Here is an 18572-nt window from a genome sequence, read left to right on the forward strand (position 1 = left end):
ACATTTTAGTGTAACTCTTATTTCACACCCAAAATTGAGTATGAGTCACGCACACCACTAGGCCTACTTCCCACTAGACTGTGTATGCAAGCCAATGGCCGTTACAATTAAATGCAAGTTTTGAATTTTGAAGAATAATAAAGACAATATTATGATCCCAGCTCCTAAACACATTAAGGCCATACAATATAATCAATAAATTTTAGAATGTTTTGCTTTCATTATAAATACGTCACCTTCCTAAATTGGAAACTGAAAGTCTAATAATTTCCAATTCCAATACAAGAGAATGCGTAATTCATTAATTTAGTCTCCACCAGTATATTCTCTGTTGTAATGAAGGTGATGTGGTCAAATCTATCACTGTATTAGTACAAAATAGCATGAATAATAAGATGATAATAATAAGTTGGGTAGTACCAGAGACAAGAATAATATAGTACTTACTTATCCTTCATCTATGGTAGTACTACCAATAGCGATTAAAAAATCCAAATTGAGTTAATCATAATATTTATTAAGATTGCTGAACTAATTTTCAAATAAATTGCAAAGAATCGCGTAGCCTCTACTTAAGAACTTATACTGCAGAAATTGATCACACACATCCGCATAAAAAATAATCCTCCAAATCTTTAGATATTGATTAATATTTTTTGATAGTATTCATCGCAGAATTTCTGGGGTGGGTCACAATTGTTGGTTTTAAAGAATTTGCGCTCATTCCACATAATAGCAAGTCTTAAAATGCCTGATGAGCGAAAGTAATCAACAGCCACTCCATTGGTGTTCATGCCGATCTGAGGATCGAGGAACCACTGCTGGATGTGGTCGTCGTTATCCTGAGCTTGATCGTCCAATCCATATGCAGCATACATGATGGTCGACTTCAAATCCCCCGTCAGCTCGGCCATTATCACTGTCAGCCTATCAGTGAATTCATTCCTTCTGCCAAATTCACAAAACAGACAAATATTGAACAAACCATCAATATGAATAGCAATTTTCTCATCAGTCAATTCTAAAACATTATCAGTGTATCTTGTTTAAGAGAAGAGGGAGAAACTTTTAGTAGCTTTCAGTTCATAGCTCCCACAAATCAATATGCTCTCCTTATTCCGTGATCATTTTCTCATGTTCAGCAAGATATGTTCCCATAAATCCAGATTAATTTAAAACAAGCCATTTTGTTAACTTGCAGCATTCACAATTGAAGATAAGACATCTTTGCGAACGATAACGATACTGCTGAATAGTTCCAATAACTAAGAATGAAAAAGTTCCTTGCTGGTCTAAAAACTAGTTGTAACTGCTATAGAAAAAATAAAGTAGAAATATTAATACACTATATTGATGGTTAAACGTTTCCCAACATTGGGCAATGAGAACCTTTTCACTAACAAACAATTTACTTTTGGACTGAGATAAAATTATTATTTTACAGAAAAACAGAGGAGATCAGTCCAAAAATATCAATTTTAACTAATGTATCTTTGTTTGAAGATTGAATTTTAAGATAAATTTGGAGCTCGAGTATTGCCACAACCATCTATAGTTGAATTTCCGGCCCCAAGAAAATGGTACGGTAACGTTACATAACTAAGTTCACTACGCAGGTCAGTTTGACGAATTGAAAGCAGAGAAAATCGAATGGAAAGTCCGAGATGCGAGCCATGCATTCTAATATAGATCAAAATGCATTGAGTTGGCCAACTGAAAGGGTGACACAGAATAACGGGAACTTTTTAAAACGCCATAAAACATTAGTGGGAAGGGCAAAAATGATTTTATTCAAACTAATGTAAAGTTATACAGAGTGACACAGAATAACGGGAACTTTTAAAAACGCCATAAAACATTAGTGGGAAGGGCAAAAATGAATTTATTCAAACTAATGTAAAGTTCAAGACTTCCATTTGAGAATTATTAAGAACATCTATCACTTTTTAACAATTACTTCTTTAAGATGGCTTCCTCTTAAACGAATAAACTCTTGAAATCTGTGTTGACGATTCCTCATTGATCGCTGCAACATCTGCGTTACCTGGTCCCATGATCTGTCCACCTGCGATTTTCTGTTTGTGAAGCTTGAAGCTATCTCAAATCAAACGTTTTCACAACTTGACCAATAGCTGTGGTTGAAACATAACAGACAATTCAAAATGAAATTAACAATATCCCAGCTGAAATGTTGCAGCAATCGTTCAGGAATCTCAACACAGATTTCAAGAGTGTATTCGTGCAGGAGGAAGCCATCTTGAAGAAGTAATTGTCAAAAAGTGATAGATGTTATTGATAATTCTCAAATGGCAAGTCTTCAACTTTACATTAGTTTGAATAAAATAATTTTTGCCTTTCCTACTAATGTTTTATGCCGTTTTTGAAAGTTCCCGTTATTCTGTGTGACTCTGTATTAGAGATTGACTAGCTGTTTGAGCACAGAGATGGCCAAGATATTATAGGTGAAGAAGTTTAAATAGAGTTTGAAAATTAAAAAAGTGTAAATTTACTAACTGGATACGTCCTGGAATCTTTTCATAAATGAATTTTTGCAGATCCTGAAGTGCCGTTTTTTCTCCCCAGTACTGATAAACTTTGGGCCAAAGAATGCCACAATTGTCCTTCCTTTGAAACTCAACATTGATATAGGCAACGATCACCTTTCCTTTGGCTAGAATTTGGTCAGGAGTTGATTTCCAAGGTGCATAACCAAAATCGCTTGGATTAACATAGATTGGGTGGTTATCGACTGTGAACTTATTTTTTAAGAAATTCGCCAAGTTTCTATGCTCATCATCAGATACAACACCTGAGAATATAAATAAACTATTAAGTTACCTACAATAAAAGCGTGAAGTCAGGTTTCACAAGATCTAAACTGCTTTCTCAGCAAACACAAAGAGAACTGATAAAAGCAAACATTTCCACGCTTTATATAGTGGAAATAGTGTGGGTGCAATCTGGAAACGCTCATAGTAGAATCAATTGTAGGATAAGCAAATTGATATATATCAGTAGATAACTTCCATAGATCAGTAACAGTCATCACCATTAACTTGAGAACTTATTATAGTTTTTGTATTTAGTTCATAGTCTAGGAATCAATCCACATAAGCTCAATTATATTGTTTTTCTACTTTTAGGGTATATCTCTTAGTTCACTTATATCACTTAGTTTTTCTACTTCAGGGTATATCACTTAGTTCAGGTAGGCCCAATTACATTAGTTCCTGATTTTAAATTCATTTGTACATATTTATTATAATCTCAGATTTTTGGATAAGAAGTTGACTTGAGTATATAAAACTCAACTACAATATTATCATACTACTTGCTTACAACTACACATAATTTTAAGTATAAACAATTCTTGTCTATTTGATAACATTCCAATTCAGTTCCCATTACAAGGTCTGGTCAATATAACTTAACAAGTGGGCAGTGGGTAATATCATGTTCATCTCAGCTCCAATATCTAGTATTAATCAACTTTTGAACCCAAGAGGGATCTCAATTTCAGGCCATGTTCTCCCACTAGCAATAATAATTCATCCCAAAGTAGAACAGAATAGTTAGAACTTGAATAATTCAATTATTAAGTTCTCCCCCCTCTCCCCTTCACCACTTTAAGCACCTTATATGGTTAAGAAATTTTTTAATTCTAGTTTTAAAAATTTCTTAAAATCGAGTTTATATTCAAGTTGGTGCCATGACCAGTAACAACCTAAAGGTAGCATAGGACATATTTTTTAGATAAGATAGATAAATTTAGCATGTTTTAGATTAGGCTAATCATAATATTATTATGAATTGTTTCCATAATAATGACCCTTGTTTTATAATTTTATAATATTATTATAACATTTGTAACTGAGTCAAAATTTCAAAATCATAAATGATTATACAATCACCAGTAAGCTACCAACCAAATTTGATGTATATATATTATATTTTTTTAAGATGACTAGAATTTCATTTACAATGTAATTTTCCATTCTACAAATATTAGCAAAGTTTAATTTCATCATTAATCCATCTATTCCCTCTAACAATTTTCATTCCCCTTCCCTTTTACAACCCCAACACATAACCTAAAATTGAATTTGCTGTTCCTTCAACAACAAAAAACATATTAGTTCAGCTGAAGATGTGGTAGGTATTATCATGAAACCTGGTTCTGTAACTTAATATGAATTAATTTTCGAATAAATAAAAGTGGTAAATTGACAATATCAACGTCTTATTCTTTCAATTACCACAACATCTCATACCATACAATCAAATTATTTAAACAATAAAAAATCTAATGAAACTCTTCACAGTTTTTCAATCTAATTCTTTGAAAGAACATTATTCTATTTAATCAATTTTCTTTAGGGAATATATTTTTAGCGAAATAATGCGATTGTCATCAGAATAGAGTAATATACATTAAATTTTTATCTCAAAATGATAATTTTCATCAAAACTGAACAATTTCTTTGTCTATTTTCATGTTAATTGTTCTAATATTTAAGAATATTAATTAACAACGAGATTGCTAACTTCTTATAACAATTATCATAAGATTCCATCTAATAGACTCCCCTGTGGTCTGTCTATGTTTTATGTAATGAGGACAAAGGCTCAAGGACCTTTGACGAGATAACTTTTATATTCATAACTATATAAATGATATTTCTATTACACAAAACTGAACCAATGCAGTAAAAGAGAAGTTGAAAAATTTGCTAATTATTACTCACCGGATACCAATTGATGAACATCGAAAATCACAATTTCTTTGCTAGTCTTTGTCACAAATTCAACAACATCAGCAATGACTTTATCAAGCTTTTCCATTGTGATGATTCCATGACATGTCCAGTAATCATTGCCATCTCTTTTCACTCTCACATCAAAATATCGAACACCCAACATTAACTGCTCCTTAATGCTTGAGTCCTGAATCGTAAAACGGTGCATTTTCAATAAAATAGGCGAAAATTATGAATTTACAAAATAAGATCACACACACAAGACAAGAAAGTGCAAGTCTTTCACTTATATTATGTAATGACAGAGTTTGGTTCGAATGTTCAGATCGAATGGGTTGAACGAAAATGAAACGTGAGTCACGTCACGTCATACACATATATAATGATGTAGTTTGTGAAGCTATTGGATTTGGTCACAAAACAGGGAGAAACAGAAATTGTTTCTTTACTCCATGATGTGGTCTTCAGAGGTTGAGTTGGCCGTCATTGAGATGTGCTATTTAGATTTTCAAGTAGTTTGCACTCTTGATAAGAAAAAATCATACTAAGAAAAACACTATAATAATAAATCAGTTACAGCATAATGCAATTGGGAGTTTATGAATTTATTATGAAGGTTTCTTATTGCGACTCTTTTTCGAGAAGAAGGAAGCATGTAAAATTTTACACATGCGATTTTTAAAAGAGCTGTCAGACTGCTGAAATCTTTTGACAATACTACAATTCTTTTCAAAGAGCTACTGTTGCATGTTTGGAGGATCTAAATCATTTTGAAGCATCTAGATATTCCTACTATTATATAGAAACGACGCTGAAAGCTAATTTCCTTACCTACCTACCTTACTCAGAATCAGATTCGATTCAACTATTATAAAGTTAGGCTACACAAGTTTCTCTGTTTGATCCCATTGGGAAAATAATATGTGTGGTTGACTTATTAGGAAATTAAGCTATTTTCAAATATTTTCTTACATTTCCTGTACAGAAATCCTTGGTGAGATTCAGTTTCTAAATCATTATTTTACTGATGATTTTTTCCTGTACAAAATATTCTTGGCGAGATTCAATTTCTAAGTCATAATTTTACAGATATTTTTTTCAAGTGTCACCACGACTTGATAACCAATATATTATAGTACAGTAGTATAGTAGTAGTATCGCTTCTGTCTATAGATAATAACTAGATAGATCTTAACTATCTATAGATAGTTAACTATAGATCTACAAACTACAATCTATACTAGTAGTTCTGTGAGCAGCAGACCTCGCGCAGTTATAAACCACAGCCTCCTCTAATACTGTCAATCAGAGTAAATTATGTCCTGTCCGGTCTTGCCGGCGAGATATTGGTGTGTAAACAACTAATGGCTGTTTGGGTTGTTGTACCGACAATTCTAATAATTTGTTGTGAACAACTATGCTAACGAGTGTTCCAAAAAGGACGCACATCGAAGTTTGAGGGAATATATTTTCTGTATAGGGAATATTTTGTTCCCCAAATATCAGTTGGCACTACCGTACTCATTGTTGAACCGGCATGCACCATTTTACATTTACTAGTGCTTGTTAGTATTCATTTGTAATCTGTAGTGTTTGTGTATGTTCAACTATGGTTTTTTCAAAGGATGAACATGTGTTTATTATTGAAAGTTATTTCACATATAAATCTTACGAACGAGTGAAAGACGAATAGATGGTGTTGTGTATTGCAGCCTTATTGAACAATTTATAGCGTTGTTAGAATTAGACAATCGAGATTGTTGGTTTCAGCAGGATAATGCAACATGCCATACTTCTGCTGAAATGATGAATATCTTACGAGAATTTTTTGACCATTGTGTGATATCAAAAGGATTGTGCTTGTGGCCGCCAAGATCCCCAGATCTTACTCCAGCTGACTTTTTTCTTTGGGGGAATTTAAAAAGTAAGGTTTTTAATAACAATCCTCATACACTTGACGAATTGAAGGTTAATATTGAAAGTGAGATTAAAATAATTTCTGAGCAAACACTACGAAAGGTGGCTGCAAATGTTATGAAACGTGTTCAAGCCTGCATTACTGGAGGAAGCCATTTTGAACATTTATTGTGAAGTTTTATAAGAAAAATATCACAGATGGCTCAATTAAAACTCTTATTCTGCTTAATAGCATCAACTAATAATTTTCATAGTTTTTCTATCAGCATATAATATTAAAGATTTCTATAGCTCAATCATTTGACTTGCTTCTGCTTATCGAATAAGAATTTTATAATTCAGTATTCCAATAATATCAAAGATTTAAAAAATTAATTCTCAGGGTATGAGTTTGGCCGTCAGTGGAATTCAGATAAAATATTTTTTGAAAGAAAGAAAGAAAGAAATATTTATTGCCAAAATCATTAAACAAACTTTACAAATGTGAAAAATATAAAAATTTTTATATACAATACATTGCAAAAACTTAAAATTAAAATATTTTCCATTTCAAAATAGATTATAATATTATCATTGGCGTTACCAGCAAAACTAAGTAGTTTGAGCGATGGCAACGAGTAATCAGTCGGCTATAATTAGTGGCTTGAGATTCAGTTGAAAATAGAAAAAATATAATAAAGAAAAAATAACATATGGAATGTATGAAAAACTAGAAAAAAAATAAAATTCCAATCCGAAAAGAAGAAGTACTTAGAGTGAAATATTAAGAGAGCAGAAAAACTAGAATGAATTCATAATAATTTAAAAACTCAAAAGAAAAAGAGATGATTCATGTAATTATTAATCTACAATTCACTGTACATATGTAATCCATTTAGTAACATAATGTAATTCATTTGTAGCATATATGCAATTCCTTTTGTAAGCAAAGAGAGAATTAGAAGAACAATACAATACAGTACACACATGACACCAAAAATAAAACTCAAACTCAGAGAGAGAAAATTAATCTGGGAGTATAGCCCTACTAATAATAAATTCAGAGGAACTGAGGAAGACAGTATGTACATCAAATTAAAATATTTTAGGTATGATATCTTCTGTCTTTATCCAGCTTTCAATTTTTAATTTAAGTGCTTTTGTAGGTTTTCTTGCAATGAAATGTTCTGGCATAAAATTAATAAGCTTTTTTGTTGTATAGTTGTATTGTCTTCTGCATATAGTTAGATCTGTTCGAGGAACAAAGCATCTATTTACTGATCTAAAACTATAATTAGTTGAATGAGGTGTAAAAATATGTATATGGTTGCTGATATATTTAACAAGATTTCTGATACCTATACAGTTGCCTAACTGACAGAACTCCGAACTCCATAAAAAGTTGCTGGCTAGGGTACCTTCTATGCACTCCAAGTGCTGCCTTGAGGATACTCTTTTGAATAATATTTAGTTTATTGAAATGAGCATTAAAAGCACCACCCCAGACCCTGATTCCATACTGAAAAACTGATTGGGTGTATGCAAGATAGAGCATTTTACTTAAAGATTTCTCTTTTAGTAAGCTCAATTTATAGAATTTATGAATCATGAATTTCATCCTGCTACACATCTTATCTATATGCTTATTCCATCTTAGATTAATTTAATTTATCTTAGGAATTTTGAGCTTCTTATAACTCTTATTATAATAATACTGATATTTAAATATATTAACTGAGTGTATATAATACCTTAAATAATGATATATAATCAAATATTTTATTCTCATCATTTTCTTAATAAGACTTTTCCCTTAGTTATAACTATTTGCACAATTAAGTTTAAATCAAGCTTGATTTTTAAGTAAAACCTTGATGAGCTAGCTTTATGAAATTTCTATTAATTTGTTGCACTGAGGGCCCTCTAAAAATTATTTTTGTAACTCACATGCATAGATTTTTCACAAATTTAAAGATGTGGCATGGATTCGCCTCATGTGTCCTATGCCTTTTCTGGTGGGCTGCTGTCATCCTCTCCAATGGGGATATTTAATTTAATAACTCATGTCATAGAGCGACTTCACTGAGTTAGGTTCATTACTTATTAGGAATTTTTAAGATTTAAACTTTGGTAATAAATAAAATTAATTATTATAAGGGATTCAGTCTACTGCTCTCATATTGGTTGGCATCCCGGTTGATCTCTGGCAAGCAAGTGGGCAGTTGATCTTCCCTTATTCATTTTCGAAGATACTTCCTATTTCTAAATTTACATAAAATTTGAATATCTTCTCCTATTGGTGGATTTCAACAAATCCGCAATGACGCAATTTAATACTGTCAAATAGTCCACAGTACAAGAGCATATTAAGAGGTTATACATGAATATATTTACACTTAAATTTTATTTTATGTTAGTAATAGATTCTCATGCACTGTACAATAATTAAATTTTTATAATTTTAAAAAAGACCACATGGTGACTTTTGAAATAATTATTTTTAGCGCCTAACAAATACTGAGTTCTGATTGGTACATTACCAGATTTTTGTACAAAATGTGCTAATCTGTTAGTACACCTAATAAAACTAGATCCCACTTTCCTTTTATTTTTATTATGTTTTCATGATTTTTATTTGCTCACATATAAAAATAAATATTTTATATTGGCTTTTTAAACGTTATGTCCTTTATTTTGCATGCCAGCATCTACAAAACCCTTTTGTCCTCATCTTAACAAATGCTACCAACTTGCAATTATTTTGCTAGAAAGTATCTGATTGAATTGCAGATGTTCAGCTTGACCGTTATTGATATTGCCGACAAGCGTTATTGAATGCAATTAATAGTCCACACGACAGCTGATTTTTTACCAAGTTACATTGAGATATTAATTGCATGCAATTAATAATCCACTCGACAGCTGATTTATGATCAATAATTCTATAGTCTGATTTCTACGGTAATATTGGCGTTCGAAGGAGACTCCTTTTCCTTTTATATTATCCTTAAACTACAAAATTTCAAAAAAACTTATATATACGTCGACGCGAAATTCAAAAAGGAACATACCTGTCAAATTTCATGAAAATCTATTGCTGCGTTTCGCCGTAAATGCGGAACATATAAGCATTTAAACATATAAACATAAAGAGAAATACAAAACCGTCGACTTGAATCTCAGACCTCACTTCGCTCGGTCAATTAGTGGTATCGCTACTCTGTGATGCAATACTTCGACTATTTATAAGACAATAAAAATCAGGCATCTAAATATCATTGGCCAACACGATATAAGATTAAGATTGTATAAATTTTGCTGGATTGTTAGTGGTCTGCCTATTCTTACTCACCTGACAAAAAGACTGGTCTGAAATTCCTGGAGTGGATTTTTTTATACTATCCCATACAGATCTTGCTTCATGGTGGCCTTCAAAACTAGCCGAGTCGTGAGTTCCAGGTAAGAAAAGCATGTTGAGAGGTTCAGCATGTATATACTCCCAGTAGTTCTCCATCCACCTTGGATACGTACGTTGATCAGTTGTCAGGAAAGCTGATAAATGGAAATAAATAAATATGAATTCTAGAATTGAGCTGAAAACAGCAAATAGACTATGAGCAATAAGATGAAACTTATTTTCATTATTTGAAGAGCGGAATATTTTAAAAGTTTATCTTTTGGTATTTTCTCTCTTAAGATGCTTATATGCTTGACTATAACTATTAGAGGAATGAATGAGCCTACAGTTTTTAGGTGGATTCTAAACCACTGGGAAATATATTATGAAGCCGAGAAACACAAATTAGCTCATTCAAGAGCAGTCCCAAGTTCGTGCCTTTTTCAACTCTAAAGGTGCGTACAGACTTGAGCGCCACGAACACGCGCATTTCACTTTTCATTAGCTGATGCTACGCTTATTATATCTTTACCTACTAGTTTCTGTACAAATATTGATATAATCAGCTCTTGAAAAGTGAATTGCGAGTGTTCGTGGCGCTCAAGTCTGTACACAGCTCAACAATCACTCGGCAAACGCAATCACCGAGCGGTCAATCATAATATGATGTTGTGCCATTGTGCGATTATTCTCTGAATAAGAGGAACCTTATCTAGGTTTAGTAAATTTCTAATAATTCTTTCAGTCTTCAAGAATTAAAAAAATGTCAGGGGACAATCTTGTTTGACACTGATTTTTTATGAGAGCTTTTTCCATTGAAGCAGAAACTTCCACATCTACACGATAATGCTAAGCAATTCCCATATTATACCTTCATCTCTTCCATTATTTTTTCTCCAGGCACAAGCATAAAATCCCAGTTGAGTCGGACCATCAAACTTGAGTTCAATACTATCGAGATCCACTGATTTAATATTTGTAATTGTCCATCCCATCTGTTTGACAATTGGAATTGGCTCATAAACTCTATTCTTTACTGGATCATTAAGATCAGGCGGCTGTGAATAAATCCCAATCCACCCATTCTCCACCTCTTTATGAAAATTCCAGTAGATTTGAATCATCTTTTTCACTGGAGAAACCTGAATCTCAAGTTGAGGCTTCTCACAATCTGTAATAAAATAAATAATGCAACTGACAATTAAGCTCTAAACTAAACAGTTTACGAAAAAGTTCTATCAATTATTCATCATTGGCAGTTCAACTAATGTTTCACCTTACTGACTTTATAAATTATTTTCACCGGTTTCATATCTGAACAGTACCACTACGGTATGTTGGTAAATGAATATTGATTCGGTCTTGAAATAGGTCTGACTGATATGAAATCCTTACACGTACATAATTAGCCTATAGGCACGGAATAAACATAGTAGCAGTGCTTCTCTACTCTGTGCTATAGGCATTACTTATCAATTTTATTACTCATGAATCAAAATAAGATACAATACAAATTAGAATTATATAGGCCTAAACATTAGTTTTTAAAAAGTTTAGAAAATTCGGATAGGCCTACACCGATAGGCCTAGAATAGTATCAACTGAACTACATGATAGACCAATCACTCCCCTACTATTATCACTCCAATACATGATTTTATAATAAGTTCAAATTTCGTTTATAACAGTTTTTTGATTAAACTATTCTATTATATCAGAAATAACCTACTTGGAGCAGGGTCAGAGCCATTGCATAGTTGCAAAGAAATAACCATCAAGTAGAATAATGCACCTGTGGTAAGAGGATGTTTTCCCATCTGAAATAGAAATTTCTTGAATTATAGAACATTTGCTATACTATACACTATACACAATGTTTTATAAAAATACTTGAGCGAGACATTCAACCACCATTAGAGCTGGTGAGGTTTTGGTAAGGAAATAATAATCTCACTGCTTCGAGGACAAATGGATAAAATGCATAGTGTTTGCTCTGACATTCAGGATATCAATGAGAAGACAAAGCTATGCCTATACAGTCAAGGTGGACCGTCATGTATGAAATCTGGGGACTTGGTAAGATTGTAAAATCACCAGCAATGACATGGATACCATCAAATGGTGGACCTCGTTCATTTGAGGTGGTCACAAGGAACAATGATGGATAGTCTACTGGATCAAAATACCTAAAGACTCCACATATTATCAACTGGCACTTTAACATCGGAACAATGCTGCAAGAGGTGTGGGTTCTTCAACAAGTAGATAATTTTGATTTCGCATTCAACTTTGATTTGATTCAAAGTGAAGCAACATAACCGACTTTTTAGACATTGGCTTACTACTATCAAAATTCGGAAAGGGGACAGTTTTGGGCTAGGCCTGTTGGTCCTTTTCTTATCATGTATTTGATTTGTGCATTGTTAAATATAAATGTAAATGAACTTCGGATTTTCGTTGAATGATAATTCGTTTTGATTCTATGTATTGATGTACACTGCTATAATTCTGGAAGTATCTTTGGAGATTGTATTCAGGAGGAAAAAAAATTGAAACATCAGAAGCTGACAGTGGGAAGAGATCATTACAACTTTATAATCAGAGACTGATGTTGGTTCTATTCGGTGTTCAAGGACCAACCTCAGCAAGAAACCACCAATCAGGCTTTGCGCAAAAATTTGATTAATCTGCGGTTGCTAGGAATAAAGCAGAATACGATTCCTAGATTGAGCTGTGGATGTTATGGATTGGATTTGACTAGGTAATTGTTGTGTAGCCAATTAATGGGAAACTATGAGAGAGAGATTAGATAGAATCAATCAGTTATCAATCGCCAGTTATTATTGTAATTACTTCCAAATTCAACTTCTTAAAGAAAATCCTAATTTGATTTGATTTGATTTCTTTCATACGGTAACTATTTCCCCTATTGATTCGTTGATGAATGCAAAAACCAGTTACAGTAAGAAAATTAGTATTATTTGAGGTTACTAGTACAGTACTATACCTTTTATAAAATAGCCTTCTATAAATATTGAATGATTATACACATTTATTATATCTTAAATATCACATATTCTTACTTAATAGGTTTCTCATTGAAATATATCATTTGTATATTGTTGTTGGCTTAGATAAATATATTAAAACTTTGAATAATTTATTGTTTCAAGGGATAATACTGCTTTTCATACAAGCGTTATACTTTTTTACAAAACGTCCTTGACTTATAACAGAGTGATTTTAAATATTCCAAGAACATGGGTATAACAAACACTATACATAGAACATAAAATTATACACAATAATTATTGAGTTACCTTCATTTGGAGTTGAAGAGTCACAGTCAATTCAAAAAATCATAATGCGAGGAGAGATGTCTCAATTCTCAAATACTGTACTGCGCTTATGATAGTTACGGACTTGATTAGCCATCTGGATTGGAAGTCTAGCTATTTAAAATAGAATAAGATTTGAGTTCTTGATAGAGAAGATTGGCTGCGGAATCGAAGTTCAACCATTAGTCGAATATCTTACTACACCAACCAGAGCCAATGAATTTGTTCAAAGCCAATCAACCTATTTCTAAAAAGTTACAACTGAGTAAATAATAGAACAATTGGGATTGATAGATCGATAACAATAAAATGGTATGGAGGAGAAGAGATAGAAACATAGTCAAATTGATAATTTAAGAGTTGACAACTTGATGAATCAAAAATTTGAAAAATATTCAAGTACATTACTACCGATACCGTACCAATGTACCAAAGATAAAGAAATAAGTCGTCATTGATAACGAGTAAGGAAAGATTATTGTAGAATAAATTATTATAGAAGGCAAAATTATGCCGATATGACTCTTAACAAATCTTGCAAACTAGAATATATAAATGGAAATTGATTGCAACAGAAACTCTGGAGCTGCTAGCCATAGCTCCTCCACTCTTTATCAATTTTCAAAGTTATATTATATTAAACTTATACATCTCAATATAGGAAAATTTCTAAATATTTTTGATTTTTGTCAGTCAAAGATATTCCAATAGGTACCGAGAAATTAGAAGCTATACTCAAAGAGGAAAAAAATTAATGCTATTGATGTTTCAAATAATATATGTTGCACTTCCCATAATCTAGGTAAAGTGGAAACAGAGATACGGTATAACATATCATCATCATATTTATTTCTGTGATCTGTTGAATTATATTCTACACTTGATTTCTGGCGTTAATATTCCAATGAAATAATATGGACTTTAAAATAAAAGTTAATACTTGAATTACGGTAGTCATTGTGATGATTAGATGTCAGAATACTTTGACATTAGTCGACACTAAGGAATAATAACTTTCTGATAGTAATCGTCAGCGATGGTTTGTTGAGAATCGCATGTGCTTTTGTAGTATTTGCGTTCATTCCAGATGAAAGCCAGACGAGCCACTCCATAGATTGTGAAAAAGTCGACAGCCAACACGTTCGTTTGCAGAGCAACGGCTGGGTCCATGAACCAGCTGTGTATCTCTATTGAATGCTGCTCACTTTGTGCACTCAAGTCGTTTTTCCTATCTTTAGCTATCCTTTTAAGATTAGCAGTCAGCTCAGCCATCACAGACGTCAGTGTGTCCAACATATTTTCAGATCTGAAACAATTGAAAATTCTTTATTAGTGTGCCACTCATTGATAAACCGTACTTGATGTTTTTACTACTAGTTGATAACACTAATGGGAGAAAATGAATATTTGAAAAATTCTTAATTACCCACAAACACATTAAAAAATAGTTGGTCCGTAGAGTAACCTTCTAGTTATTGGCTAGATTGCTATTCTGGGCTGTATGCTGTACTTTTCTATAGGTTAGTTCAAAGTATCAGTAATTGATTTAAGCAGAATTGAATTTTTGGAAACCATGTAATAATAATTGATATCAATTTTATTTGGAGAGACCTCAATCCCAACTTCTACTTCATCAGTGATTTCCTTTCAATCCAATATTTTTTCAAGTTTAGATGTTGAGCATCCATAAGAAGCATTACCACACCAAGTAGCTCAAAACAATACGAAATAGCACAAACATTATTATAAAACCAGATTTTTTTTAGTCAAACCCAACTAGAAGTGTTTTACAATGTTGTGTTCTATCGGTAAAATAACAGGCGAAAAATTGGCAAAATGTATAATTATAACATACTTATATATTCTTATCTCAGTCATCGTTTAGACGTCGTAGCGGTAGCATGTCGAGAGCATTGTAGTATTAATAGAGTAGTGTGGTATAGTGGTAGTAGAAATAGTTATATTTCGATAGTTCCGTATCTGCGCCTTAGTGGAATTAGGCCTACGCGAAATTGTCGAAAAGTGCGAAATTGCTGTACGCGAGTGCGCGTTCGAGCGTCCCGGTTAGGCCGGCCGGTCAATGTTCGCGACACAATCGTTTTTCTGAATAATGAATGAACATTTTGAATTCAACATAAATGTCGTTCGTCAGACCGTCGAAATTTTTGATTCCCGAGTTTGAAGAAGAGGCAACAGAAGAAGAAGAAGAAGTCAAAGCGAATGAAGAAAAAATGGAAACCGGTAGTGTAAACGCAGGAGTCAACGCCGGAAAAGGTCATCGACCCAAATAATTTAAGAACACCGACCGAAAAAATATTGTATAATAGTTGGAAGGAAGCTGAAAATAAATGTGTAATGATGCAAATCAAGAATAGCTTGAAACGAAGCTAGAGCAACTGATTAAAAGAATCTCTCTTCTTGAGAAAAATAGAGAGAGTAAGAACCAGCCTCAGTCATTTACTGTAGGAGGAAATTTGAAAACTGATAAACTAACTGCTGAAAAGGAAGAAAACAAGAAGCTACATTTCTCTACGGATGATTCGAGTGAAATCAAGAAATTCAAAAAAAAGGAAGATGGATACCTCGCTTTTGCCCCCCCCCAGCCATCAACAAGCAGTGCAGCAACTGACAGCCAGCACACCAAGGAAAAGAAGAATAAAGTAGTGCCCCCGCCTCCTATCATTGTGAACGATATAAAAAATTTCAATACGTTTTTGAAAACTTTGAACAGTGTCTCTCCAGATGACAAGTTCAGAATAAAGCTAGTCAGTTATGAAACATTCAAAATCAACGTTCTAGATGTAGATACTTATAGAAACGTGACGAAAAAATTGGTTGATACTGGCTATAAGTGGCATTCATACAAAAATAAAGTCTCGACCCATCAGAGTGATGGTAAAGAAACTACATTATTCATGTAGTCCAGATACCATACTTGATGATTTGAAGAATCAAGGCTATAAAGTCCTGGAAGTGGTAAATAAACTCAAATGGAAGACTAAGGAACCATTGGACATGTTCCTGGTATCCTTTAGCTGCGAGGAAGATATCAAAAAAATATTTGAATTGAAAACGGTTCTTGGATGTAAGGTGGAAATTGCCCAATGAAAGCGTTGCCAGGCTTACGGTCACACCCAACGTTACTGTAACATGGAACCAAGATGCGTGAAATGTGGATCAAAGCATCTAAGTAGGGACTGCCAAAAATCCAATGATGCCCTACCAAAATGAGTCCATTGCGGAGAAGCTCACCCTGCAAGTTACAGAGGGTGTACTGTAGCTATTGAACTGCAGAAAATCAGGAATGCGGCACAAAAAAGGAAGACAAACACTCCCAAGAGCTCAATCAGTCAAAATCCAACTACAAAGCTTGGAGATAAAAATACTAAGCAGGTAGAAATTCGTGTGCCTACTCTGAGTAGAAGAACATTTGCACAGACTGTTGTAGGAAACAAAGGCTCTAATTCGAATAGCTGTCAGTTCGATAATATATGGAGGGAGATATTAATCAGGTGCTGAAACTCATTTTACATAAGTTAGACAAGCAAGAAGAAAGTATCTTCTATCTTCAAAGCCGTTTTGAGAAGTTGGATAAAAATTGTTTTTCTGAATTGTAATGCTGAATACACTTAGAATAGTTGAATGGAATGCTAATGGACTCCTTAATCGGCAACAAGAATTAGAAGCAGTTTTAAATTTAGAAAAGATAGATATTTGTTTAGTTTCAGAAACTCATTTCACTAAACAATCTTACATTAGAATCAGAGGATATAAAACTTATCATGCTATACATCCCAGAAATTCGGCGCGAGGTGGAAGTGCTGTTATCATCAAGGATAGTATTCAACATCATGAAGAAATTAAATATGAGTCAGAAAGAGTGCAATTAACTAGTGTAGCTGTTCAAACAAGAACTTATAAGTTGGTTGTGGCTGCTATCTACTGCCCACCCAGACATTCCATACGAAAAGGAGAATATATAGCTTTATTTGAGATGTTGGGTACAAAATTCATTCTAGGAGGTGATTTTAATGCAAAACACGTTTTTTGGGGGTCACATTTAACAACCACGAAAGGCAGAGAGCTCTATAAGGCTATTATGGAGTACAGTTGTGAGGCCATTTCTACCGGAAAACCAACCTACTGGCCCTCAGATATGCAACAAATTCCAGACCTGATAGATTTCTTCTTAAATAAAAATGTGAGTTTCAACTACTTGAGTATTGAGGAAAGTTTCGACCTTGATTCTGACCATTCTCCAATTCTTCTACAGCTGAGAGAAAATATAATACAAAAACAAAATGAACGGCCAGGGCTTGTTAATACCCGTACAGACTGGGAAGGATTTCAACAGATGCTGGAAGAAAAAATAATCCTTGATGTACCATTGAGAAGCATGGAACATCTTGATGGAGAACTGGAAAAATTTGTCATTGACGTGCAACAGGCAGCCTGGTGGAACACCCCACAACTAAGAAGAAGAACTGTAGGAAATAGCTACCCAACAGAAGTGAGGGAAATGATAGCTGAAAAAAGGAGAGGTAGGAAAAAATGGCAACAAACAAGAACTTCACAAGATAAAAGGCAACTTAATCATTTAACTCAACAGCTCAGAAGAGAAATCCAACAAATTAAGAATGAATCAATGAATCATTATCTGAGAAATCTAACGGGAGATGAAAGCACCGACTACTCTCTCTGGAAGGCAGCCAGGAAATTGAAAAGACCTATTCAGCATGCACCACCAATTAGGAAACAGGATGGCTCATGGGCTAGAAGCAATACAGAAAAAGTTCAAGCATTTGCTGATCATCAGGTAAACACATTTCAACCACACAATCATGATGAGCTAGAAATTGAAGAGGATTTTATTCAGGAGAGCGAAGAGCTTAGACATGTTACACTGGATGAAGTAGAGAAAGAAATAAAAAAAATTAAATACAAAAAAGCACCAGGATTTGATTTAATAACAGGTGTAATATTGAAGAATTTACCAAGGAAAGCTATAGTGAAATTAACTAATATTATAAATGCCGTTTTTAGACTCAAATATGTTCCTTGCATGTGGAAGGTAGCTGAGGTGGTAATGATCCCAAAACCTGGAGAAGAGCCTCACAACATCTCATCATACCGGCCAATATCTTTGCTTCCAGTAATGTCAAAAATTTTTGAAAGAATATTGTT

At 33.3% G+C, this 18572-nt stretch overlaps 2 protein-coding genes across 3 annotated transcripts in view; both read right to left on the reverse strand.

Moving 5' to 3' along the window:
- Window positions 1-496: 496 nt before the first annotated feature.
- On the reverse strand, window positions 497-13868 carry LOC111045585 (PI-PLC X domain-containing protein 3). Of its 2 annotated transcripts, XM_022331026.2 has the most exons (7): window positions 13371-13868; window positions 11780-11867; window positions 10922-11221; window positions 10006-10205; window positions 4746-4944; window positions 2515-2809; window positions 497-948 (listed from the first exon to the last, which is right to left on the reverse strand). In XM_022331026.2, exons 1-7 carry the CDS (start codon window positions 13374-13376, stop codon window positions 636-638), a joined length of 1401 nt encoding a protein of 466 aa, XP_022186718.2. In that variant the 5' UTR covers window positions 13377-13868; the 3' UTR covers window positions 497-635. The 2 variants fall into 2 exon arrangements, with proteins under 2 accessions (XP_022186718.2, XP_039298756.1); XM_039442822.1 differs by lacking the exon at window positions 10922-11221.
- Window positions 13869-14215: 347 nt separating this feature from the next.
- Window positions 14216-18572, reverse strand: part of LOC111045586 (PI-PLC X domain-containing protein 3) — a 29076-nt gene continuing 24719 nt past the window's right edge. Inside the window, exon 7 of the mRNA XM_039442806.1 lies at window positions 14216-14694. Coding sequence (XP_039298740.1) covers window positions 14388-14694 — 307 coding nt within the window. The 3' untranslated portion in view covers window positions 14216-14387. The remainder of the gene's footprint in view (window positions 14695-18572) is intronic.

The sequence above is a fragment of the Nilaparvata lugens genome, chromosome 1, assembly GCF_014356525.2.
Source record: "Nilaparvata lugens isolate BPH chromosome 1, ASM1435652v1, whole genome shotgun sequence".
Classification (NCBI taxonomy): domain Eukaryota; kingdom Metazoa; phylum Arthropoda; class Insecta; order Hemiptera; family Delphacidae; genus Nilaparvata; species Nilaparvata lugens.

Coding starts and splice junctions, on each gene's coding strand:
- LOC111045585 (XM_022331026.2), bottom strand. Junction 2,810..4,745: donor TGTTCATCAATTGGTATCCG/GTGAGTAATAAT, acceptor TTATATTCTCAG/GTGTTGTATCTGATGATGAG. Junction 949..2,514: donor AAGATTCCAGGACGTATCCA/GTTAGTAAATTT, acceptor TGAATTTGGCAG/AAGGAATGAATTCACTGATA.